The sequence below is a fragment of the Lissotriton helveticus genome, chromosome 7, assembly GCF_964261635.1.
Source record: "Lissotriton helveticus chromosome 7, aLisHel1.1, whole genome shotgun sequence".
In the NCBI taxonomy this organism is placed as follows: Eukaryota; Metazoa; Chordata; class Amphibia; order Caudata; family Salamandridae; genus Lissotriton; species Lissotriton helveticus.
In genome coordinates this window covers 1,932,850,155-1,932,875,559 of record NC_136068.1, presented here as the reverse complement: position 1 = coordinate 1,932,875,559, position 25,405 = coordinate 1,932,850,155, and the positions used below count along the sequence as shown (strand labels likewise).

Here is a 25,405-nt window from a genome sequence, read left to right as displayed (position 1 = left end):
AAGAAGGGATGTCGGGACTTTATTTAGAGAAACAGCTTCTGAAACATGTGAAGCAAGGATGTCGGACTTTATCTAGAGATACAGTTTCTAAAACGTGAAGCAGGGATGTCGGACTTTATTTAGAGACACAGCTTCTGAAACATGTGAAGCAGGGATATCAGGACTTTATTTAGAGACACAGCTTCTGAAACATGTGAAGCAGGTATGTCGGGACTTTATTTAGAGACACAGCTTCTGAAACATGTTAAGCAGGGATATCAGGACTTTATTTGGAGATACAGCTTCTGAAACATGTGAAGCTGGGATGTCAGGACTTTATCTGGAGATACAGCTTCTGAAACATGTGAAGAGGGATATCAGGACTTTATTTGGAGATACAGCTTCTGAAACATGTGAAGCAGGGATGTCATGACTTTATCTGGAGATACAGCTTCTGCAACATGTGAAGGAGGGATGTCAGGACTTTATTTAGAGATACAGCTTCTGAAACATGTGAAGCAGGGATGTCAGGACTTTATTTAGAGATACAGCTTCTGAAACATGTGAAGAAGGGATGTCAGGACTTTATTTAGAGATACAGCTTCTGAAACATGCAAAGCAGGGATGTCAGGACTTTATTTCGAGATACAGCTTATGAAGCATGTTAAGCAGGGATGTCAGGACTTTATTTGGAGATACAGCTTCTGAAACATGTGAAGCAGGGATGTCAGGACTTTATTTGGAGATACAGCTTCTGAAACGCGAAGTAGGGATGTCAGGACTTTATTTGGAGATACAGCTTCTGAAACATGTGAAGCAGGGATGTCAGGACTTTATTTAGAGATACAGCTTCTGAAACATGTGAAGCAGGGATGTCAGGACTTTATTTGGAGATACAGCTTCTGAAATATGTGAAGCAGGGATGTCAGGACTTTATATAGAGATACAGCTTCTGAAACATGTGAAGCAGGGATGTCAGGACTTTATTTAGAGATACAGCTTCTGAAACATGTGAAGAAGGGATGTCAGGACTTTATTTAGAGATACAGCTTCTGAAACATGTGAAGAAGGGATGTCAGGACTTTATTTAGAGATACAGCTTCTGAAACATGTGAAGAAAGGATGTCAGGACTTTATTTAGAGATACGGTTTCTAAAACGTGAAGCAGGGATGTCGGACTTTATTTAGAGACACAGCTTCTGAAACATATGAAGATGGGATGTCAGGACTTTATTTAGAGATACAGCTTCTGCAACACGTGAAGAGGGATGTCAGGACTTTATTTAGAGATACAGCTTCTGAAACATGTGAAGCAGGGAAGTCGGGACTTTATTTGGAGATACAGCTTCTGAAACATGTGAAGCAGGGATGTCGGGACTTTATTTGGAGATAAAGGTTCTGAAACATGTGAAGAAGGGATGTCGGGACTTTATTTGGAGATAAAGGTTCTGAAACATGTGAAGAGGGATGTCAGGACTTTATTTAGAGATACAGCTTCTGAAACATGTGAAGCAGGGAAGTCGGGACTTTATTTGGAGATACAGCTTCTGAAACATGTGAAGAGGGATGTCAGGACTTTATTTAGAGATACAGCTTCTGAAACATGTGAAGCAGGGAAGTCGGGACTTTATTTGGAGATAAAGGTTCTGAAACATGTGAAGAAGGGATGTCGGGACTTTATTTGGAGATACAGCTTCTGAAACATGTGAAGAGGGATGTCAGGACTTTATTTAGAGATACAGCTTCTGAAACATGTGAAGCAGGGAAGTCGGGACTTTATTTGGAGATACAGCTTCTGAAACATGTGAAGAGGGATGTCAGGACTTTATTTAGAGATACAGCTTCTGAAACATGTGAAGCAGGGAAGTCGGGACTTTATTTGGAGATACAGCTTCTGCAACATGTGAAGAAGGGATGTCGGGACTTTATTTAGAGAAACAGCTTCTGAAACATGTGAAGCAAGGATGTCGGACTTTATCTAGAGATACAGTTTCTAAAACGTGAAGCAGGGATGTCGGACTTTATTTAGAGACACAGCGTCTGAAACATGTGAAGCAGGGATATCAGGACTTTATTTAGAGACACAGCTTCTGAAACATGTGAAGCAGGTATGTCGGGACTTTATTTAGAGACACAGCTTCTGAAACATGTTAAGCAGGGATATCAGGACTTTATTTGGAGATACAGCTTCTGAAACATGTGAAGCTGGGATGTCAGGACTTTATCTGGAGATACAGCTTCTGAAACATGTGAAGAGGGATATCAGGACTTTATTTGGAGATACAGCTTCTGAAACATGTGAAGCAGGGATGTCAGGACTTTATCTGGAGATACAGCTTCTGCAACATGTGAAGGAGGGATGTCAGGACTTTATTTAGAGATACAGCTTCTGAAACATGTGAAGCAGGGATGTCAGGACTTTATTTAGAGATACAGCTTCTGAAACATGTGAAGAAGGGATGTCAGGACTTTATTTAGAGATACAGCTTCTGAAACATGCAAAGCAGGGATGTCAGGACTTTATTTCGAGATACAGCTTATGAAGCATGTTAAGCAGGGATGTCAGGACTTTATTTGGAGATACAGCTTCTGAAACATGTGAAGCAGGGATGTCAGGACTTTATTTGGAGATACAGCTTCTGAAACGTGAAGCAGGGATGTCAGGACTTTATTTGGAGATACAGCTTCTGAAACATGTGAAGCAGGGATGTCAGGACTTTATTTAGAGATACAGCTTCTGAAACATGTGAAGCAGGGATGTCAGGACTTTATTTGGAGATACAGCTTCTGAAATATGTGAAGCAGGGATGTCAGGACTTTATATAGAGATACAGCTTCTGAAACATGTGAAGCAGGGATGTCAGGACTTTATTTAGAGATACAGCTTCTGAAACATGTGAAGAAGGGATGTCAGGACTTTATTTAGAGATACAGCTTCTGAAACATGTGAAGAAGGGATGTCAGGACTTTATTTAGAGATACAGCTTCTGCAACATGTGAAGAGGGATGTCAGGACTTTATTTAGAGATACAGCTTCTGAAACATGTGAAGCAGGGATGTCAGGACTTTATATAGAGATACAGCTTCTGAAACATGTGAAGCAGGGATGTCAGGACTTTATTTAGAGATACAGCTTCTGAAACATGTGAAGAAGGGATGTCAGGACTTTATTTAGAGATACAGCTTCTGAAACATGTGAAGAAGGGATGTCAGGACTTTATTTAGAGATACAGCTTCTGAAACATGTGAAGAAAGGATGTCAGGACTTTATTTAGAGATACGGTTTCTAAAACGTGAAGCAGGGATGTCGGACTTTATTTAGAGACACAGCTTCTGAAACATATGAAGATGGGATGTCAGGACTTTATTTAGAGATACAGCTTCTGCAACACGTGAAGAGGGATGTCAGGACTTTATTTAGAGATACAGCTTCTGAAACATGTGAAGCAGGGAAGTCGGGACTTTATTTGGAGATACAGCTTCTGAAACATGTGAAGCAGGGATGTCGGGACTTTATTTGGAGATAAAGGTTCTGAAACATGTGAAGAAGGGATGTCGGGACTTTATTTGGAGATAAAGGTTCTGAAACATGTGAAGAGGGATGTCAGGACTTTATTTAGAGATACAGCTTCTGAAACATGTGAAGCAGGGAAGTCGGGACTTTATTTGGAGATACAGCTTCTGAAACATGTGAAGAGGGATGTCAGGACTTTATTTAGAGATACAGCTTCTGAAACATGTGAAGCAGGGAAGTCGGGACTTTATTTGGAGATAAAGGTTCTGAAACATGTGAAGAAGGGATGTCGGGACTTTATTTGGAGATACAGCTTCTGAAACATGTGAAGAGGGATGTCAGGACTTTATTTAGAGATACAGCTTCTGAAACATGTGAAGCAGGGAAGTCGGGACTTTATTTGGAGATACAGCTTCTGAAACATGTGAAGAGGGATGTCAGGACTTTATTTAGAGATACAGCTTCTGAAACATGTGAAGCAGGGAAGTCGGGACTTTATTTGGAGATACAGCTTCTGCAACATGTGAAGAAGGGATGTCGGGACTTTATTTAGAGAAACAGCTTCTGAAACATGTGAAGCAAGGATGTCGGACTTTATCTAGAGATACAGTTTCTAAAACGTGAAGCAGGGATGTCGGACTTTATTTAGAGACACAGCGTCTGAAACATGTGAAGCAGGGATATCAGGACTTTATTTAGAGACACAGCTTCTGAAACATGTGAAGCAGGTATGTCGGGACTTTATTTAGAGACACAGCTTCTGAAACATGTTAAGCAGGGATATCAGGACTTTATTTGGAGATACAGCTTCTGAAACATGTGAAGCTGGGATGTCAGGACTTTATCTGGAGATACAGCTTCTGAAACATGTGAAGAGGGATATCAGGACTTTATTTGGAGATACAGCTTCTGAAACATGTGAAGCAGGGATGTCAGGACTTTATCTGGAGATACAGCTTCTGCAACATGTGAAGGAGGGATGTCAGGACTTTATTTAGAGATACAGCTTCTGAAACATGTGAAGCAGGGATGTCAGGACTTTATTTAGAGATACAGCTTCTGAAACATGTGAAGAAGGGATGTCAGGACTTTATTTAGAGATACAGCTTCTGAAACATGCAAAGCAGGGATGTCAGGACTTTATTTCGAGATACAGCTTATGAAGCATGTTAAGCAGGGATGTCAGGACTTTATTTGGAGATACAGCTTCTGAAACATGTGAAGCAGGGATGTCAGGACTTTATTTGGAGATACAGCTTCTGAAACGTGAAGCAGGGATGTCAGGACTTTATTTGGAGATACAGCTTCTGAAACATGTGAAGCAGGGATGTCAGGACTTTATTTAGAGATACAGCTTCTGAAACATTTGAAGCAGGGATGTCAGGACTTTATTTGGAGATACAGCTTCTGAAATATGTGAAGCAGGGATGTCAGGACTTTATATAGAGATACAGCTTCTGAAACATGTGAAGCAGGGATGTCAGGACTTTATTTAGAGATACAGCTTCTGAAACATGTGAAGAAGGGATGTCAGGACTTTATTTAGAGATACAGCTTCTGAAACATGTGAAGAAGGGATGTCAGGACTTTATTTAGAGATACAGCTTCTGAAACATGTGAAGCAGGGATGTCAGGACTTTATTTAGAGATACAGCTTCTGAAACATGTGAAGAAGGGATGTCAGGACTTTATTTAGAGATGCAGCTTCTGAAACATGTGAAGCAGGGATGTCAGGACTTTATTTAGAGATACAGCTTCTAAATCCACCTGAAAAGAGGCCAGAGGGACAATTTGGAGAATTCCTACGTCGTCTTTGTGGTGGGATATTCAGGTTGTGATTGTGTAGATGGACTTGGAGCAGTTAAGTCCTAAGCCGTACTGCAGAGTTACATTTTCCAGTAACATGATCAAATCAGTATTACGCCTTACGCTGGGAATGGTGAAAGAAATGGGATTTATTACTTCTGTTGTCTTATTGATCATATTTTTTTTTATTGTTTGTGGCTTTGATCTCTTCTCATTACCTTGCTCTTTCCATGCCTCTTAGTATGACTGCAGGGGTGCTGACTTCATGTGCATTTCACCATCTCGCTCTATCTAGATAACGCTTGCTGCATTTCCTTAGCTTACACATGCTCTATTTTACATGGTGCCGTCACTGGTTCTATCTCTGTATTCATTCCCTTTTACGTTGTTTCACTCAACCGTGATGTTGACAAAAATATTTTTTAAAGTATATATTTAATGGCAGTAACTTTAATTTAAAAATAATGTAACAATAATTTTTATTAACATAATATAACAAAAACTATGCACTATTTTTTATATATTTTGTAACATAAATCTGTTTATTTATATATTTTTTATAACACATTTTATTGAATTTCCATGGTAGTCTGGGCCGTGGCCCTGCATATGCATTTCGGAGACAAAATGACTCAAAAGTACCAGAGCATGTATACATTCATAACGTCTACAGAACCTGCATGTAAAACAACAAAAAAATAGCCCAGATAGTTCCAGTTTCCATACATCTTAGGAAATCTAACTGAGTACAAGTACAGATGGTGATGTAGCGTGGTGTAGGTTGTTCAATAGACATAGGTTTATTTATATTTTAACTATTTAAAATAATTTAATTTAACTTAACTTTATCTCCTATGGGGTTTTATCCTAATTCCCTACCTCCATTATTTTCTATGGGAGGGTGTTGCAGTACCAGTGGTTGGCCATGTGTGGTGCTGGACTTACTTCAAGAGTGTACTTTTCTTCAAAAGTGTAAGTTACTACACACGTGCAGTTTGTGAATACCGAAAAGTGTAAACTTATTGAACCTTTGTGGATCAGGCTCCCGGTGTTTCTGCTACTTCATTAAATTAACTGTGGGAGTTTCCAATTTGCCACCCAACATGTGACGCAAGGATCGCTGGGAGAGAAGATGAACCTCTGTTTTCTTTTTATTTATAGGTCCTCTTATTGCCACCACCGTGTACACATTAAAGGCTAATGAAAATGAAGAGACGTGCTTCACACTCAACCAGGACATGGAGGAAAGACGTGGAACATCTGTTTCCCCACGCAGCAAGTGTACCAGAGGTTAGACCTACTATATTCCCAGAGCTAGCGGTCCAAGATATGTATGCACAGCCAACGACACATTTTTTTAATAGAGTTTTATATAGCGCAAACTAGACGTGAAGATATCAGGTATCAGAGCGCTTTACATGAGCACCTGTTGCATTACATGACAATTTTGTTAGGCATGGGGAGATTAAGTGATTTTCCCAGAATCACAGGATGTTGAGCGTCGTTGCCGAGACTCGAACCCGGTTCCTAGCATAAGTCTGCATCCTCTCCAACACATATAGGCATAACAGGACACACACAGCCCATAGCGAATCTCAGTACAAAGCACTCTAGTGAGGTGGCGCAAGAGGCGTGGGGGCAGTGGAAAAACCTAGAACAGGCCTTTAACCCCTTCGGCGCTTATGACAAGGTCAGCTCGTCATGGGCGTAACCTGCGCTACGCGGATGACGAGCTGTCCTTGTCACGTAACGCGCGATTTTTGAAATCGCAGCGCGCAGCGGGAAAACTGCTAGCGCGCATGCGGTTAAAGCAACCATTATTATTTTCAGTGCTCAGAGTTCCAGTACACCAGAGGGAAAGATTGTAGGCAGTTAATTGCAGTACAGTGAGTAAAGACTACTCAGTGAACAGGCACACATGAGGAGAGACCAACTAAGGCAGAAATAATCAGGAAATCGTAGATCAGAAGAGGCTTCCTTAAATGAGAAAGAAACCTTGAGAAGAAAAAGGATTTGGCTGTCGACGGTGGTGTGAGGCACAGGGCCTCTCCTGAACATGCTCTGCCCTCTGGGTGTGTCTGAACCCTGCTGGGCAAGGCCTTTGGTTGTTCACAGAGGGGATGGGGTGTAGGGCCTGGCCTCTGGCCGGAAAGCGTGCCTTGCCCTCTACATATATATGACCCCTGTTGGGTATGGACTTTGACCAAGGGAAACTGGGGTGGGGCCTCTGACCTCCACTGCGCATGGCAGGTGGCCCTGTGCAGCGGGGTGGGCATCTAATCCCCGCTGCACACAGACCTGGGTCATTTGCAGTAGGGTGTGGGATGAGGTCAAGCCTGCACTCCAACTCACAGAATGTCTGACATTTGCTGCGCGGAGCCTTTGGCCGTGTGCAAGTGAGGGGTGGTACATCCCACCCTCCACATGCATGTGATCCCCCCTGCAAATAGCCTTTGGGAAAGGAAACAAGGGAACCCTACTCACTCACTTTGGCCATGCAGAGCTGGGGTGGGGTGTCTAATCCCCACTGCGCAAGGCCTTCCGATATGCGCTGTAGGGTTTGCTTCCAACCAACTGTGCTTCCTCACCGCCCTTTTGTCTGCAAAGGTTTGTGAGTCAGGGTGTTCTCACCGAGCTCCATTTTGTGCCCTTTTCATTTACTTTCGGGATGCGGGGACCAAGTCTCCACGTCTTTTAATGACATTTTCCTCTGATGTTGTGGCCAGTTTATAGCATCCAGCTTCTGTGGCTAATCAAATCCAAGTTAAATGGTGCATCTACTGAGGTCCGTAGGACTCTGCACCCTCTGTAAAATAAGGGTCCAGCTAGCTCTAATATGTAAACGCTTCATTCCCAACACAAGTGTTGTGTCTGAATGACTGTATCAGTGAGTGACTGGCTGTGTATGTGGCTGTATGGGTGAGGTGAGTGAGTGGCTGTTGAATGGCTGTTTGGTTAAGTGAGTATGTGTGTGAGTGGCTGTATTGTAAAGTAAGTGTCTGTGTGGATGGATGTATGGGTGAGTGAGAGTATGTGTGAGTGCTTGTATGGATGTGTGAATGGGTATGTAAATGGTTGGAAATGAATGGAGTGGTGCATTGCCCGAGAGTGGTAACGTTCAATGATGAAGCAAGATCAGTTTCTTCGTTGATATCATCCTTTATTTTAAATTTATCCAAAAATGTACAAACACAGAACATCAGCCAACGCGTTTCGTTCAGGAGATGAACTTCGTCAGGGCAAGATTGTGGTAGAATGTCTCATACACGATGGAGATGGGGTACAGTGTCCTCCCAAGTCATAAAGAATCATAATAAAAAGCCGTGGGCCTCCATAATAAGGGCCAATGCGGACAGGATTGGAGCAAAAGTATACGTGTCCCGGCTCTTCTGGATGTAAATGGTTGTGTAAGGGAGTTTGTGAGTGCTGGTATGGGTGGGTAAGTGCCTGTATCGAGAGGCTGTATGGGTGAGCGAGTCGATGTGTGAGTGGATGTAAAGGTGAATAAGTGGGTGTGTGACTGTGAGTGTCTGTAGGGTTAAGTGACTGGTTCTACGAGTAGTTACATGGGTGAGTTAGTGGATGTGTGAGTGCCTGTATGAGTGGGTGGGTGTCTAAGTGGCCTTATGGATGAGTGAGTGGTTGTGTAAGTACTTGTATGGGTCTGTAATTGGGTATGTGACTGGTTCTGTGGGTTTGTGAGTGGTGTATGAGAGGTTGTATGGGGCGTGAGTGGGTGTGTGAGTGCTCCTTTGAATGATGTCATCAGTGATGTCATTTGAGATGTCATAGGTGATGTCATTGAACATGTCAGAAGTGATCTAATATGTGAAGTCATAAGCACTGCATTTCGGGGGCGTAAGTTATAGTAAGCTCAGTTAACTATAACTGCTGAATTATACTGATTTTGTACGAGAGAAATGAGAGCCTAATTATAAAGTCTCTGTAACCTTTGTTTTTTTCATTGAATTTCTAGTTTTTTTTAAATTCTATTTCCTAACTATTGCGTCCCTGTAATCTTTGTTTTTCTCAGTGAATTTCTAAGGTTTTTAAAATTCTATTTCCTAACTATACCGTCCCTATAACCTTTGGGATTTTCTCGGCAAGGGCGTAACATTCCGCTATGCTTGCGAAGTTTGCGGAATTCGGCAACTCTGTGTTCTACGGAGAAGATTGCGGAGTTTTTACTTCTGTTGGTGTGCTCGTCACATCATATAACATGGGCGCGGGAGCGTGACAAGACTTGACAGGTGTTCACTAGTAGGTGAACAACCCTCAGCAGCCAAGTGGAGTTCATCCCTCAACCAGTAGTGTACCAGGAGGCCCCTCTGCAGACTGATTGAGAAAGGAGTCAGGGCCTCTGATGAGGTCTCAGGAATTTGGCTGTGGGGACTTAGTTGCCACAAGAATAGGGATTCTTGGCCTCCAATGACCCTCAACAGCTAAGAGTACTTCATCCCCCAACCAGTAGTACGCAAGGAGGCCCCTGTGCAGAGTGGTTGAGAAAAGGGGCGGGTCCTCCAATGCCATCTCAGCAATCCACCTGTGGGGGACTTACTTATCACAACAATAGGGGTTCATGACCCCCAACTACCCTACGCGGCCAAGGGGAGTTTATCCCCAATCAGTAGTACCGCAGGAGGCCCATGTGCAGATTGGTTGAGAAAGGGGCCGGGGCCTCTGATGACATCTCTGCAGACCAGCTGTGGGGGACTTAGTTATCGCAACAATATGGGTTCTTGGCCCCAACGACCCTCAGCAGCAAAGGGGAGTACCAGTTGTACCACAGGAGCCACTTTCTACTCGTTTCTGACCTCTATTCTGCCTCTTGCTCATTTCTCATCTTTATTTAGCCTCTTTCTGCTTGTTGCTCACCTTTATTCTTCCTCTTTCTGCTTGTTTGTTTCCTATTCTACCTGTTTCTGCTTGTGTCTCACCTTTATTCTTGCTCTTGCTGCTCATTTCTGACCTTTATTCTGTCTCTTTCTGCTCATTTCTCACCTTTATCTTGCCTCTGACTGACAATTATGGTGCCTTTATTCTTCGGAATTTCACCACATTTGCCAGAAAGGTAGACATTGGTCCAGGAAGTACCTTTTTATGATTTGGTGTAAATCCGTTCAGTAGTTTTGAATATACTGAGGAAAATCCAAATTTGAATATATAGGGATGCAGATCCTCAGAGGATCCGACAGTCCCCGTGCTCAAATCTGATTGGCAGCCAACACTTCAAACCAGGAAGTGTTGGCAGCCATCTTGGGAATCAGCTTGAGCCAAGTCCCACAAAAAACATTTTTTTAAAAAAAGGGGGCGCTAGAGGGCGCGCAAACGGAATGGCTGCCTAGCACAGCAGCTCCCGTTTCTTGGACAATAATCCTTCATATATCTGCTGCCAACGGCGAGATATCTCGCAAAATAACCCACCATCTGCTGCAGGAGACGATCCCTGGCACTCGACCCGAAGCTCAGGCTTCTTGAACGGAGGGAGCCGCTGCTCTGGTCGTTGGAGGGTTAACCGGCTGGGCCCTCGGAGCATACCCCTTGCGGTGGCCGGCTGCGGAGACCTGCACGAGGCCGGGGCTCGCCACGAGGCAGCGGGCTCACTCGGCGATCCTGTCCCGGCGGTCGGGTCGGACCGGCTCCTACGCCGCTGAGGTGCTGAAACCTGATCCTACGCCCGGCTGTGCGCTCCCGGCCCGTCGGCCTGCCTCCCCGAAACTGCTTGGACGCCCGCGGTCTCTGGGGCTGGCGAGAACTAACGCTTCCCTTGCCTGGCCGGGAGGGTGCGGAAGGGCCTGCGGTGCGACGCTATGGCCGGTGACAGAGCGCCTGGAGACATCTGGTGTTGCCGAACGGCCGGAGAGCTCCCCGCAGCTGTCCACACGGTGAGGAGCTTCCATCCCTGGCCTGAGCGTGCTCTCCCCCCCCTGCTGCGCGGACTACTGCGGGGGACGGGAGTATGGGCGGCCATTACCGATACCACTGCAGCCTTCCTTGCCGCGCGGGTGACACCACGAGCCTCTTGGCGCTGGGGTGCTTGTCTGGGCCTCCTATGCTGGCGCCTGCTGGGATCCATTGACCGTGAAAGGGACTGAGCGGCCTTCGTTGGTACCGGGGGCGGCCATACCCTTAGGCTGGTGATACGTGCCTCTCTGCACACCCGCCTACCACAGGTCTACCTAAAAGCGGGGGTCACATCGTGGGGGCCTGATATCCTACCTTCGCGCACCCCTCATTCCGCCTTGAAGAAGTGGACCGGGGCCCTGGGAGTCGTGCCCCCTCTGTGGATTGTACCGCAGGAGCTGGGAGATCGGGCGGTGCGGCCCCGTAGATTGTGACTGACTGCCTATGGACAACGACCCCCCTTGCGGACTTAGGCTACTGGAACACTGGTGTGGTGGGGACACGATTGGTGGCCAAAATGGGGCGCCTTGACAATCGCCAAGCCAAAATCAGTTTTGATGGCGCCAAGAAGAAGCGTGGCTCAGTGGTTAGAGGCGGCAGACCCGGAAGCTGAGATCGGTCGTGGACCAGGGTTCGATTCCCCGCCTCGGCGGGTCTCGGGCTCAAAAATTCCACGGACTCGATAATTCTCGCTCCGGTGCCTACTCGACTCACGGGGTCACACTCTGCGACTCTGGGCAATAGCTTGCTTAATCTCCACTACGGCCCCTCGCGGCGGGATGCCTGGCTTTCACCTTGTGGATTCCCTGCTGGGGTATCTCACAGGGGAATACCAGGATGGGTTCCCTAAGCAAGCGCCTTGATACCTTCGGGTGATACGTGCGCTATATAAGTCGCAATACATTTACATTTACAAGAAGTCTACAAAACCGGCGAATGCTGCGTCGCAGTCCAGTGATGATACCCCATCGACCGCCCCTTCTCCTGCCAGGGACATCGATCTGCCCCAACTGTTCCTAGAGATGCGGCAGGGATTCGCCACTGTGGTGGAGAAGGTGGATGGTATGACCGCCAGACTAGACGCCCTGGTCCACAAAGTTGACCGCCATGAGGAGCGCATCACTGCCACGGAGCAGCGTATATAGGACAATGACGACATCACTACGTCCCACACCACGCAACTAGCCCGTATGGATAACTTGCTCCGAATAATAGCGGCCAAGAACGAGGATTTGGAAGCCCGCAGCAGACGCAACAATATACGCGTTACGGGCGTTCCGGAGCGGAGTCCACAAACACGGTTAAAATGGAAATATACATTGAAAAACTCCTTAAGGGCTCGATAGGGGAAGAAGCCTTCTCGCCGCAATTTATCGTGGAGCGGGCGCACCGGTCATTGGCCCCCGTTCCCAAGCCTGGCCTGCCACCCAGACCGATCATTGCTAAATTGCTGAACTATCGCGACCGTGATGTTGCACTACGGGCAGCCCGGACCCAACAAACTCTACAATATAATGGAGTGCAATTTTCCATTTACCCTGACTTTACCCCCTTAGTGCAGGAAGAGAGAAGAAAGTTCCTTTCGGTCAAAAAGAAACTACGAGAGGCTCAGCTGGAATACGCCCTCCTCTACCCAGCGAGGCTTCGGGTCACCCACAGAGGGAAACACCGCTTCTTTACTAATCCTCAAAAAGTTGAGGACTTACTGAAGGCCTTTAGGAGGGCTCAGCGAGACGGTCACGATGCTGAAGCGGAACCAGACGAAGACGACCCCCCCCGGTAGCAGAGGAACACTGAGAATGGACTCCAGACATACCCTAACTGTTTGCTATCCTGCACTGAGGCTGATGGACCCTGTCCCGGGCTGCTGAGGGACATGTACACTGCACTAATGAACTGGACTACTCACCGTTGGTAAGGTATCCCAAGGACCACTCTCCATGCCCGACCTCTTTCGAGGGCGGTACAGATCGGGAGGCCGGCTGGCGGGAGTAGTGGCTGTGCGCCCTCAGAGTTGTTTCCCTATCGGGTGTTCCCCATGTCTGTTGTTGGACAGTCTAAGTTGTGGGAAGGGAGGGGGGTGGGAGGGGGTGGGAGGGTGGGAACAGGTGGCTGCTGGCATGATTGGGATGCAGTAGTGGGAGGGGGGGTGGGATTGTTTAGGGGACCATGGTTTGCACAGGCGAAAAGTAACCGAGTCACAAAGTACTACAGTTTACCATAGACTATGCACGTTACTCTACTTGTTATCTCACCATTGTTGGGGTGGGATGCAAAGATGGATGAATGCCGGTGGCGGGCTTAGGGTCTGATGCACAATTGAACTGCTTATCGTGGAATGTTAGAGGTCTTAACAATGCTAAGAAATGTAGAGATGTAATTGCCTATCTTAATAGACATGATGTCCACGTTGCTATGCTACAGGAGACTCACTTGTCCCCAAGAAATAGAGCCACTTTTGCTAGTAAATGGGCTGGCCTCCGGGTTTTCTCCTCTTATTCTACCTATGCTCGAGGTGTGACGATCCTGCTTAGACGAGCAGTGCCATTCCATAAATACGGAGAACTGCTGGACAGTGAGGGACGCTATGCTCTGCTATGGGGACGCATGGGTCACAACACTATTACATTTATAAATTGCTATGCCCCCAACTCAGACATGCCTTCTTTTTTCACCACACTTTGGGGGAAGATCATGGATGTAGGTTCCCGCCATGTCCTATGGGGGGGTGACTTTAACCTGGCACTTGCACCTCATTTAGATCGATCGGACGGAGCACCTCATTATAAATCGGGGGACAGGGAGGCTCTGGTGGGCATCATGACTGAGGGTGGCCTGGTGGATATATGGAGACACCTGCACTCGTCTCAGAGGGAAGGCACACATTTTACCTCGCACACAGGCACATGGTCACGGCTGGACTATTTCCTCGTCTCTAAAGGGGTCACCTCGGAGGTTATGGGGGTCTCACACCTACCGAGAACATACTCTGATCACAGCCCAATACTTCTGCATACACGCATCCCTGGGTGGGATAACCCAAGGCCAGGCTGGAGATTACAACCGTCAGCATTGTTAGATAGCCTGTTCCGTGCGGAATTGGGTGATGAAATTGCCGCCTTCTTTCCCAGGAACAAGGGATCTGTGGATTCAGTCGAGTGCATCTGGGGGGCCTTCAAGGTCACCATAAGGGGGTACTGTATATCCAAGAGCTTTGGGGTACTGCGCGACATAAGAAACAGTATTCACTCGCTACATAAAGAGCTAAGGGCGCTAGAGCTCCGCATGACTGGGAGCGACAGCCCTGATCTACAGGCGGAATTCAGGGATAGGTTGTCGAAATACGAGGAGGAAGCTGACAGGGAGGCGAAATTTCGGGGGAAGCATTGGCAGGCCAGAAAATATTGCGAGGGGGACAGACCAGGGAAGGCACTTGCGGTCCTCACACGGCCCCCACGAGACCATAACACTATACTAGAGCTCACTGTTGACCAAGACCATGTCATCAGAGACACAGATGCAACCCTAGATGCATTCACATCTCACTATCACGCACTGTACACCACTGCTACATCGGCGGACGTGCCTTACTCTGAATTCCTTGGAGACGTTGCTCTGTGCTGGCTTAGTGATGGTGATAGGGCATTCCTGGCTGCTCCCTTCGAAACTGATGAGATTCGGGACGCCATCATGTCGCTGCAAAATGGCAAGGCACCTGGCCTAGACGGCATACCCGCTGAGTTCTACAAGGCCTACATTGACATCATGGCTCCTGTCCTCCGAGAGGTATACGAGGAATCGTTAGCTGATGGCATCCTCCCTTGCTCTATGCGAGAGGTAGTTATTACCTCGCTCTTGAAACCAGGCAAGGACCCTGGCTCTTGCGGTTCGTACCGCCCGCTTTCCCTACTGAACTGCGAAGTTAAAATTCTAGCGAAGGTCCTGGCCACTCGGCTGTCCCTTCTTATGTCTAGGATTGTACTTCCTGATCAGACCGTGTTCGTTCCCGGTCGCTCTACTTCGCACAATCTACGCACTCTGTTTTCTCTACGCACGGTTCACCCCACCCTGCCTGTAGCGGCCGTCTTCCTCGACGCCACCAAGGCATTTGACTCTGTCGAATGGCCCTGCCTGTTCTCTGTCCTAACCAGTATGGGGTTTCCCAGGCTTTTCATCTCCTGGATTCAACTACTTTGCACACAACCTACCGCGAAAATTCTTATTAATGGTCGACTGTCCCATTCCATCACCATTACCAGAGGCACGCGTCGGGGTGCCCTCTATCCCCTCTCCTTTTTGCCATCGCAGTCTAACCCCTAGCCTGCAGAATACGTCAGCTGCATCGAGCGGGCGCTGTACAATGCTTGCAGCGCCAAATAGATGTGTCCTTATATGCCGACGACATCACCCTCTATGTTAAACACCCGGATCTCCACCTTAATCCGTTATTACGAGAATTTGTGGTATTTGGTAGAATGTCCGGGATATGCATAAATTGGTCTAAATCGCAATTCTTCCCTCTGACTGAGGCGGTGACCGATTTTCCCCTTGACTACCCGATCGAATGGTGTAGGTCAGATCTTCGGTACCTGGGTATCCAAATTTCATGCGATAAAGACGAAACGATTCGCGCTAATTACGGAGTGGCCATTACTAACCTCGCAGCTACGGTTGACCGTTGGATTGCACTTCCGCTCTCTATGGCCGGCGGAGCATCCCTTATCAAGATGGTGGTCCTGCCACAGTTTTTATATCTTTTCCTTAATATCCCGTATTTTCCGGGGGCATTCTTCTTCAAATCTCTGAGGTCAGAGCTCTGTTGATTATTCTGGGGGGGCAAGAACCCAAGGTTGAAGTGGACCACTCTGACCTTACCCTATGAGGTCGGCGGCTTCGATGTCCCCGACTTCGAGGCCTACTATCTATGCGCACAAGCGCAATATGCATATCACTGGCTAGTCCCGACGCCCTTCATGCCTCAACTGGCGGTGGAGGACAGGATTGTACACCCTATCCCCCTTAACCGCTTGCTACTATGCCCGGAGGCGCTGATACAGACACCGAACACCTCTGTTTCCTGCACCCTGGATGCGTGGCGCCGCATGGCGAAGAGATTGTCCTGCCCCCTGCCATACTCCCCCAAACTACCGTTGACGTTCCATCCTTCTCTTCCCCTTCTACAAGAGCGAGGCTTTCGGCTACTCTGTGAACGTCTGCGGCTCACCTCTTGGGGCGAGCTTTTTGTGAACGGTACATTTAAAACTGCTGAGGCTTTCTTTGCCTCCTATGTCCATACCCCGCTTGATGTCTTTTACTACCTGCGCCTTCGTCAGGGCATGAAGGACATTTTGCCTGAGTTCCCTACGGAACCCGAGGTCTTCCCCCCCCTCCACTTTCTATTATGCTCGCAGGAAGGGAAACACTTGGTTGCTGGACTCTATCGTCAGCTCAGACCTGTTGCCACGCTGCCCGAGGCAGGAGCCCGGGCGCGATGGAGCGCCGAACTGGATATAGACCACACTGACGATCACTGGCGATATTGCTGTGCCCTAACGGCCCGGATATCAGCCAGTAGCAGGTTCAAGTTAATACACTACAAATTCTTACATCAGTTCTACTATACCCCGGCGAAGAAACACCGGTTTCATCTGACCGACGCTGATAGGTGCGAGCGCTGTCGCGCTGAATACGCGGACTTTCTGCACCTGGCTTGGGAGTGCCCCCCTGTTCGTTTATACTGGCAACAAGTGATGGATGCACTCACAGCGATGACCACGGAAACCATCGCTGCAGAGCCGATCATTGCCTTACTCGGACATACAACCCACGTATCGAAAGCCAACAGGAAATTTGTGGAGGTGGCCTTGCTTTTAGCGAAACGTCGAGTGGCATGTCGCTGGGGTAGGGGCAGAGCCCCCAAGTTCAAGGAGTGGCTGACGGACTTAACTTATTGTCAGGCGCAGCACCTCACCTTTGCTGAGCTGCTACCGATCTCTAGCCAACCCAAAGATACCTGGAGCCCGCTAGTCAGTTATCTACGTGCCCAGGCAGAAGACGATGATGGTCCTGCGGAGGGGATAGTGGATGATTAACTAACTCAGAGGCGACAGGTGCTTTTGACTGCTATCCACAGATGAGAGGGGCGTTTCCGATCTCTTTCACTAACATATTGCTCCACATATTGCCCCACTAACTGCATATCTGCCTACCACTCTCATGCAGACTGCCTACTGATATTACAGTCCCGGGTATTGCCATCAGATCCCTGCTCGACATGCACTCCCCCCTGACCTCACATTCCCATTCACCCCTATATTCAGACCCGGCACCGCCCACTGGTGCTCCATATCATCTTTAGCCTTCAGATAAACAGATGCCGTTGTGACTTTCATGTGTCCTCACATCACATTGGAAGACTCTTGCTCATTGCTGCCATCAATATGTCCTAGGTATATATTCCCGGGTGTGGCCGTGTTTCCCCCATAGTTTTGTTCTAACGTTGTGAACTGTTTCACCGACCTACAAGGGTACGTACCCTACAAAACCCTGTTCTGCTGCAGCGCATCCGGAAGTCCTTGTCTTGTACACTAGCTGTAGGCCATACCTTGTATACTGCAGTCTTGACGCTACCGAGCCCCCGGGATGTCGGTTTCACAGCTGTGTTCTTTCTATTATGTCTTTATTATTCAGACGCATGTCATGCTGCCGGCCTCCGGGTTGTAGGCACAGAAAGCTGTGTACTGTCTGCAACATCCAATAAACGCACTTTGAACACCAAAAAAAAAAAAAAGAAACATTTAAAAAAAGAAAAGGGGGCAGAGTAGGAATATGCCTCTTGGGGAGGGGGTTTCAAGAGGGACCCCACCAAGGCCAAATTAACATTACAACTGGGAGGGGGGCCTCGCGGCCCCCTCCCAGGCCATAAACGGCCCAGATCCCACCACCTCTCCAGGCCGGCCCATCCACTTCATAGGAACCCCTGTGCAGCGTGGTTCTGAAAGCGGGTGGGGCCTCCAACGAAGTCTCAGCAATTCTCAGCAAGCTAGTTTCTGACCTTAATTTTACCTCTTTCTGCTAGTATATAATCTTTATTTTTCCTCTTTCTGCTTGTTTTGACCTTCATTCGGCCTTTTTCTGCTCGTTTCTGACCTTTAATCTGCCTCTTTCTGCTGGTTTCTGACCTTTATTCTGTGTCTTTCTGCTAGTTTCTGACCTTTATTCTGCCTTTTTCTGCTCGTTTCAGACTTTGCCTTCTGCTGCTTGTTTTTGTCCTCTGTTAGGTCTCGCCTAGGCAGCGCGCATGCGCTGCTCTAAGAGGGCCTTTAGCCATTGGTCTGCCCCTTTTCAAGCACACTCATGCTTGTGCTGGCATCCACCTTGCGGGAGCAAGCAGCGGGGGGGGTTCGAATTGAAAACATATGGCTTTGAGGCCGCCGGCGCTGCTCACTCCCGCAAGGCGGACGCCAGCACAAGTGTGCTTTAAAACAGCTTCTGCTTGTTCAGTCTTCATTGCCACTCTTTGTAAGTCTCTGATCCCGTCACTGAGATGTGTTTGCTGTCCTTGGTAAATTCCACAAACTCATAAAACCATTTCTGTTTACTTTTGCGAATGTCTGGGTTTCTTATCCCTTCTCTGTAGCACCAAGAAACGGTCATGGGTAAATGTGTGCTCTATAGATAACAAAATATTCTAACCTGATCCTTGAGATTACCTCACACATTTAAAGGGTCACACGAAGACGTTTAAAGAGTCCCTCGCATGCCCCTGCGCCGCCCCATGGTAACACTGTGGTCTGATCCGCAGCCACTTGAGAGCAGGTCCTGCTGGTTTGGGAAGGTTACATCACACGGTGCTGTATGCGCGTGGCTGCGCACTTCTGAAGTGCTCAGCTGAGTCTCCTGAACCATTAGCAGTTTTTCAGTTACATTTGTAAGTATAGAAGAGTGCTACCGTTTCTCATTAAGTAGCGAAATATATTGCAGAATTCAAACGCACGCACGCACATTTTTCGGTATATCAACACATCTTCAAGTTTGCCAGCTAATGACATTGTGCAGTTGGATGTAGAAGGTTGCACATAAGCTCTTTCCAGCCGAATGCCCTATCACGTGCTCTAAAAATCATTACAAATTCCTTCTGCAAATGAGTGATTAGTGAGTACAAACTAAAGAAAAATGTCCAGTCTGTAGTTTTGAACCATTAAATCTATTTCAATACAAATTCCTGCAATCAGGATATCCACGGCTGCATTTGGAATGCTTCCTGTTTTTAGGGTGACATTTTTGTGCTCCTGCAGAGATCCTGCAGTATAGTGTGGAAACAAATACACTACATTTGTCCGGTTACAGTCTATGCTCTTCTAAATACTGCATTTTTCAGTGTCTTCGACAGAGTTAATGCTTAGTTTAAATGAGTTACACTGTACAGAAGCCACATTTGTATGATATATATGAATATGTTATTTTATTGGAAGTACACCGCTTTCGCTAATGAAGCACTGTGAAAATAAGCTGTTCTTATATTAGATGAACGTTTGTGCATACAAAGTCATTTGGTAAGGGTGTTGATTGTAAACGTTTGTGTGTGTGTCTGTTCTTCATTGCAATTCAAGTCTAGGTGCATGCTGTACATGAGGCTTGTTTACGGCTGTTGTTGATTTGTGCTTCTGGGAAAGCGTTAAAGCTTTTAGGCGAAGCACGTTTTTTGTTCTGGGTGTGGTTTTTGTTATGTTTGTCTATTGGCACTGATTGTGTTTATTCAATGATCTCATACCGGCATTGATTTCTTTACTGTTCTCAGACGTATAATTTGCTGGTGGGCAACATGAAAATCTGGCAATTATGAAACCTTGCTATATTACAAGCTTCTGTTTTACTTTCCGAAAATAAAATAAAACTGGTTTGAAAAAAAAGATCCTTCTGGGGGAAGTGGCAGATATCAACTTTAAAACAACAAAAAAACAATCCGAAGATGTTGAGAGCGTATAAGCATGCCAGTGGGGGATAATGTGCTGCATGGTTAAATACTTATCAGGTCCCAAAGGCGAGGCTCTATTGGCTATGCCAATGCTTGTTTTCCCTCTATCTGCTAGTTTCTGACCCTTATTCTGCCTCTTGCTGCTCGTTTCTGACCTCTATTTTGTCTCTTTCTGCTCGTTTGTGACCTTTATTCTGACTATTGTTTTGCTTGTTTCTGACCTTGCCTCTTGCTGCTCGTTTCTGACCTCTATTTTGCCTCATTCTGCTCCTTTCTGATCTCCATTTTGCCTCATTCTGCTAGTTTCTGACCTTTATTCTGCTTCATGCTGCTCGTTTCTGACTTCTGTTCTGTCTCTAGCTGCTCGTTTCTGACCTTCGTTCTGCCTTTTCTGCTCATTTCCGACCTCTATTCTGCGTCTTGCTGCTCGTTTCTGACCTCCATTCTGCCTCTTGCTGCTTGTTTCTGACCTCTATTCTGCTCGTTTCTGACCTCTATTCTGCTAGTTTCTGACCTCCATTCTGCCTCTTGCTGCTTGTTTCTGACCTATATTCTGCCACTTTCTACTAGTTTCTGACCTCTATTCTGCCTCTTGCTGCTCATTTCTCACCTGTATTTAGCCTCTTTCGGCTTGTTGCTCACCTTTATTCTTCCTCTTTCTGCTTGTGTCTCACCTTTATTCTTCCTCTTGCTTCTCATTTCTGACCTTTATTCTGTCTCTTTCTGCTCATATCTCACCTTTATCTTGCCTCTTACTGACAATTATGGTGCCTTTATTCTTCGGAATTTCACCACATTTGCCAGAAAGGTAGACATTGGTCCAGGAAGTACCTTTTTATGATTTGGTGTAAATCCGTTCAGTAGTTTTGAATATACTAAGGAAAATCCAAATTTGAATATATAGGGATGCAGATTCTCTGAGGATCCGACAATCCCCGTGCTCAAATCTGGTTGGGAGCCAACACTTCATACCAGGAAGTGTTGGCAGCCATCTTGGGACTCCGCTTGATCCAAGTCCTACAAAAAAACATTTAAAAAAAAGAAAAGGGGCAGGGTAGGAATACCCTGACCCCCTACGCCTCTTGGAGAGGGGGTTCCAAGACAGATCCCACCAAGGCTAACTTAACATTAAAACTAGGAGGGGGCCTCACGGGCCCCTCCCTGGCCATAAATGGCCCAGGGCCCACCACCTCTCCAGGCCGGCCCATCCACTTCATAGGAACCCGCCTCCTGGCTTCAATAATGGCCCTGGGGACCACCAGGGCTGGCTACTGCTGTCTCCCGGAGTGCCCACCCCTGGGACATAGCTGTTTGCTGTGGCTTGGCGAGAGCATTAACTGCTCCAACCAAGCCGGTGCCTTTTTTTTAGGGGAAGGGTTACGTGGCCTCCCTCCCCAGACTGTTTTAGGCCCTGGAGCCCCATCTCCGCGGCCTGACTATATTCATAGAGGAGGAGGACACACAGCTCACCTCCCCAGGCCAATTTCAGCTATGAGGACGCCATCTCCTGGGGCCTAGCAATATTATAAAATGGGAGGGAGGCACGCAGCTACCCAACCCCAGCCGTTTTCTGCTCCGGGGACCCCATCCTCCAGGGCCCAGCACCTTTTAATCATCAGCATCAGTGCAGGTATGGAAACAGAACTCCAGTCTGCTCCCAGCTAGGGGGAGCATTTTTGAAAGCTCCAGCTGTCTGAGAGCAGATTTTGTGTTTGCTCCCTTTTGGCGGGAGATTTAAAAATGCTCCTGCCAGATAGGAGCAATCACATGTTTCCTGCCGGTGCAGATAGGGAAACTACTGTGTCCCGGGGGTTGGGCTACCCAGGGCATTAAAGGCTCAGAGAGGTGGGCCAACCGTCCCATCCCCTTTTTTATACATATTGGCTCTGGGGGATGGGGTCCCAGGGGCTTAAGTAGGCTCCAGGAGGGGGGCTGCACACCCCCTTACTGTATGTAGAGACTCGACTTCCGGTGGATGGGGGTCTATGGAGCCTTATTAGGCTTGTGGAGGGCTTCACGCGCCACCATCCCCTTTATTCAAATGGCGGTCCTGGGGATGGAGTTCCTTGGGCCTTATTAGCCGCAGGGAGGAGGGGCATGTGGCCTCCTCACCCCCCAAAAAACCTATCTATTGCTCTCCTTGGCCCTGGTCCAACCCGGGGGGATTAATAAAACAAGCGTAATAGCCCATGCTTGATTTTTAAAATAGTTTTTTCTGTGGATCCTCTGCTAATTTTCAGTAAATTGTTTTTATAAAAAACGTTTTTGGTCTTAGGCACAGTTCATCTGGAACCCACCACAAGGCCTGAGGGGTCAGGTTATCCCTACATAGCCCCCATATTTTTTGGTCGAGCCTAGCGTTGCTCGCTCGGCGAGACTGCTGTTGTAGAGTGTGGGAGAGAAGCTTCACCCGCTATCCTCCCATTTTTTTCATTGGCTTATGTCACTGTCTTTCATAAATTCTGCCTTCGGATTCGTTAATAGGCTTGTTAGTCCCTCCTGTCGGCACCGCAGATCCTCCACAGCGTGATATATACAACATTTTTTAACCTCAATTTTTCCAAAACTGCTGAACGGATTTGCACCATAGCACAAGTCACTCTTTCTGGACCAAGATCTAGCTTTCTGACAAATTTGGTGTAAATCCGTTCAGCAGTTTGGTCTGGGGCTGTGTCTAAAGTTCTTATGAAAAAATGAATGGGGAAAAACGTGTTTTCAGACCTCCCTTTTTCTTTGCCCCTGCTTGTCAGATCACCCCAAAACTTTCCATTTACAAACTAGTCAAAAAGTTGGAAAGTTTTGTGAAAATTCGTCAAACGGCACCATTATCAGCAACACAAAAAAGGCATTTCCTAGCGATACATGATCCTAACTATAACTACCCAGCGATGATCAACATATATATATATATATATATATATATATATATATAAAACCTACTGGCGATAGCCAGTAGGTATATATAGTTAGGATTGTTTTCCATAGGGAAATCGCAACATTCTATTGGGAATAACTGTGGCGCCGGTTGAGGAATCTTCCTGAAATTTTCTTTAACTTTGCCTCGCGGCGCTCCGGTCCTTCCCTGAAAGTTTGGGGGGATCCGTCAAGCGGGGGCCGAGATAAAAGGGGGGTCCCAAAACATGTTTTCCCCATGTTAATTTCCATAGGGCGGTTGGACTCACTTTTAGCCCGAACGGCTGAATGGTTTTCCACCAAACTTGGCAAAATTGTAGGGACTGGTAGCCCGATGTAGCCCAATGTAGCCCAAAGATGGCCACCAGAGACAAAAAAAAACAAATCTAGCCCAAATATCAGCCAGATGTAGCCCAACTATAGCCCAATCACAGAATGTCCCAGAGTGTTCTAAAGAACAACTAGAGCGCTAACAGTCTTACTTATGACAAAAGTACGGCACACCTAAATTCACTGAAAAAAACATAGGTTTCAGGCCTTATATAGTTAGGAATTAGGCACAAGAAAGCAGAAAAACAAACGTGTAGAACACAAAAAGGGGGCAGGGTAGAAACACCCTGACCCCTTAGGGCTGCTCAGGTGGTCCCACTAGGATATTAATATATTTAAACGTTATCCGCTAATAGAATTAGCATTTAAAAAACCTTTGAAATTCACTGAAAAAACCATAGGTTTCAGGCCTTATATAGTTAGGAATTAGCATTTAAGAAACCTTTGCAATTCACTGAAAAAACCATAGGTTTCAGGCCTTATATAGTTAGGAATTAGCATTTAAAAAACCACTGAAATTCACTGAAAAAACCATAGGTTTCAGGCCATATATAGTTAGGAATTAGCATTTAAAAAAACCTTTGAAATTCACTGAAAAAACCATAGGTTTCAGGAGTTATATAGTTAGGAATTAGCTTTTAAAAAAACCTTTGAAATTCACTCAAAAAACTATAAGTTTTAGTGGTGTTATAGTTAGCTGGACATTTTACTCATACAAAACCATTGAAATTGCTCCTATATAGTTAGTTGTACTAACTATATTTCGCGCACCCGCAATCCACTGCTGATGATGTCACATATTACATCATTCATGACATGGTTCACGGTGGAGAAGTGTGGCTCACTGGTTAGAGGAGGTAGACCCTGAAGCAGAGGTCAGACCCGGGACCAGGGTTCAATTCCCGACGCGGCAGAGTCTTGAGCCCAAATATCCACGGACTCGATAATTCTCGTTTCGGTGCCTACTCGAATCACGGGTTCACACTCTGCAGCTCTGGGCATCAGCCTGCTTAATCTCCACTATGGCCCCCCCGCGGCGGGATGCCTGGCTTTCACCTTGGGGATGCCCAGTACGGGTATCTCACAGGGAAAAAGCCAGGACGGGTTCCCAAGGCAAGCGCCGAGATGCCTACGGGTAATCGAGCGCTATATAAGAACGCATAATAATAATAATAATAATGGTCAGTGACATCACTGATGACATCTCAAATGACATCACTGATGACATCACTGATGACATCATCCACGTGACAATCACATACACCTTTTCATACACTATTACAATTTTTCATCACTCTTTGTAAAATACAGAGTATCATATTTAAATCTATTGTCACAGCAATACAAGTATCTAAAAATCCACTCAGTGATTCATAGATGTATACACACATCTAATCACTTACATATGGATTCACTCATACATGTCAATGAACAATAGAACACTATCAAAAATACTTATACATCTATATCGACATTAAACAACAGCACGCATCCTATTCACATATGAAGTCATCCTACTCGCTTATGCAAACAATGGATCATACTTACATATTAACTTAGCAAAACACTTATACAAACACCACTTCTTCTATTCATTTAGATAGTAAGTCATACTTAGTGAATTATAAAATCATTATTACAAGTATACAGTTATCCATACAGTCACTCACACAATCATTGTGTCTTATGTATACTTATTTATATACAACAACTGACACATACACTGCCTTTTATTTTTCTAGTTTGTTGGACATGTACCATTGAGAAATATATTTGCTCATCACCACACCCATAAAGAGATTCACTCACCCAAACAACTGATGGAACATGTAGTTTTAACTTCATATATCTACTGAATTAACTATTCACACATCTTTGGACAGTCACACACCGCCCACCGAACCACACACACTTTCACACTCCCATACAAATACTCAGTTAACTAATCAATAACTAATATAGACTTTCACATAGCTAGTAAC

General features: G+C 46.4%; 2 protein-coding genes across 2 annotated transcripts in view; one reads left to right on the top strand and one right to left on the bottom strand.

Annotated features, from left to right (window-relative positions):
• The window catches only part of LOC144769988 (uncharacterized), a 240,104-nt gene that overhangs the window by 85,961 nt on the left and 128,738 nt on the right, over positions 1 to 25,405 (bottom strand). The gene's annotated exons all lie outside the window — the stretch shown is intronic.
• Positions 1 to 25,405, top strand: part of LOC144770939 (zinc finger protein 181-like) — an 89,983-nt gene that overhangs the window by 42,464 nt on the left and 22,114 nt on the right. The window contains exon 3 of the mRNA XM_078655774.1: positions 6,461 to 6,589. Within this exon, the coding sequence (XP_078511900.1) occupies positions 6,461 to 6,589 (129 nt within the window). The remainder of the gene's footprint in view (positions 1 to 6,460; positions 6,590 to 25,405) is intronic.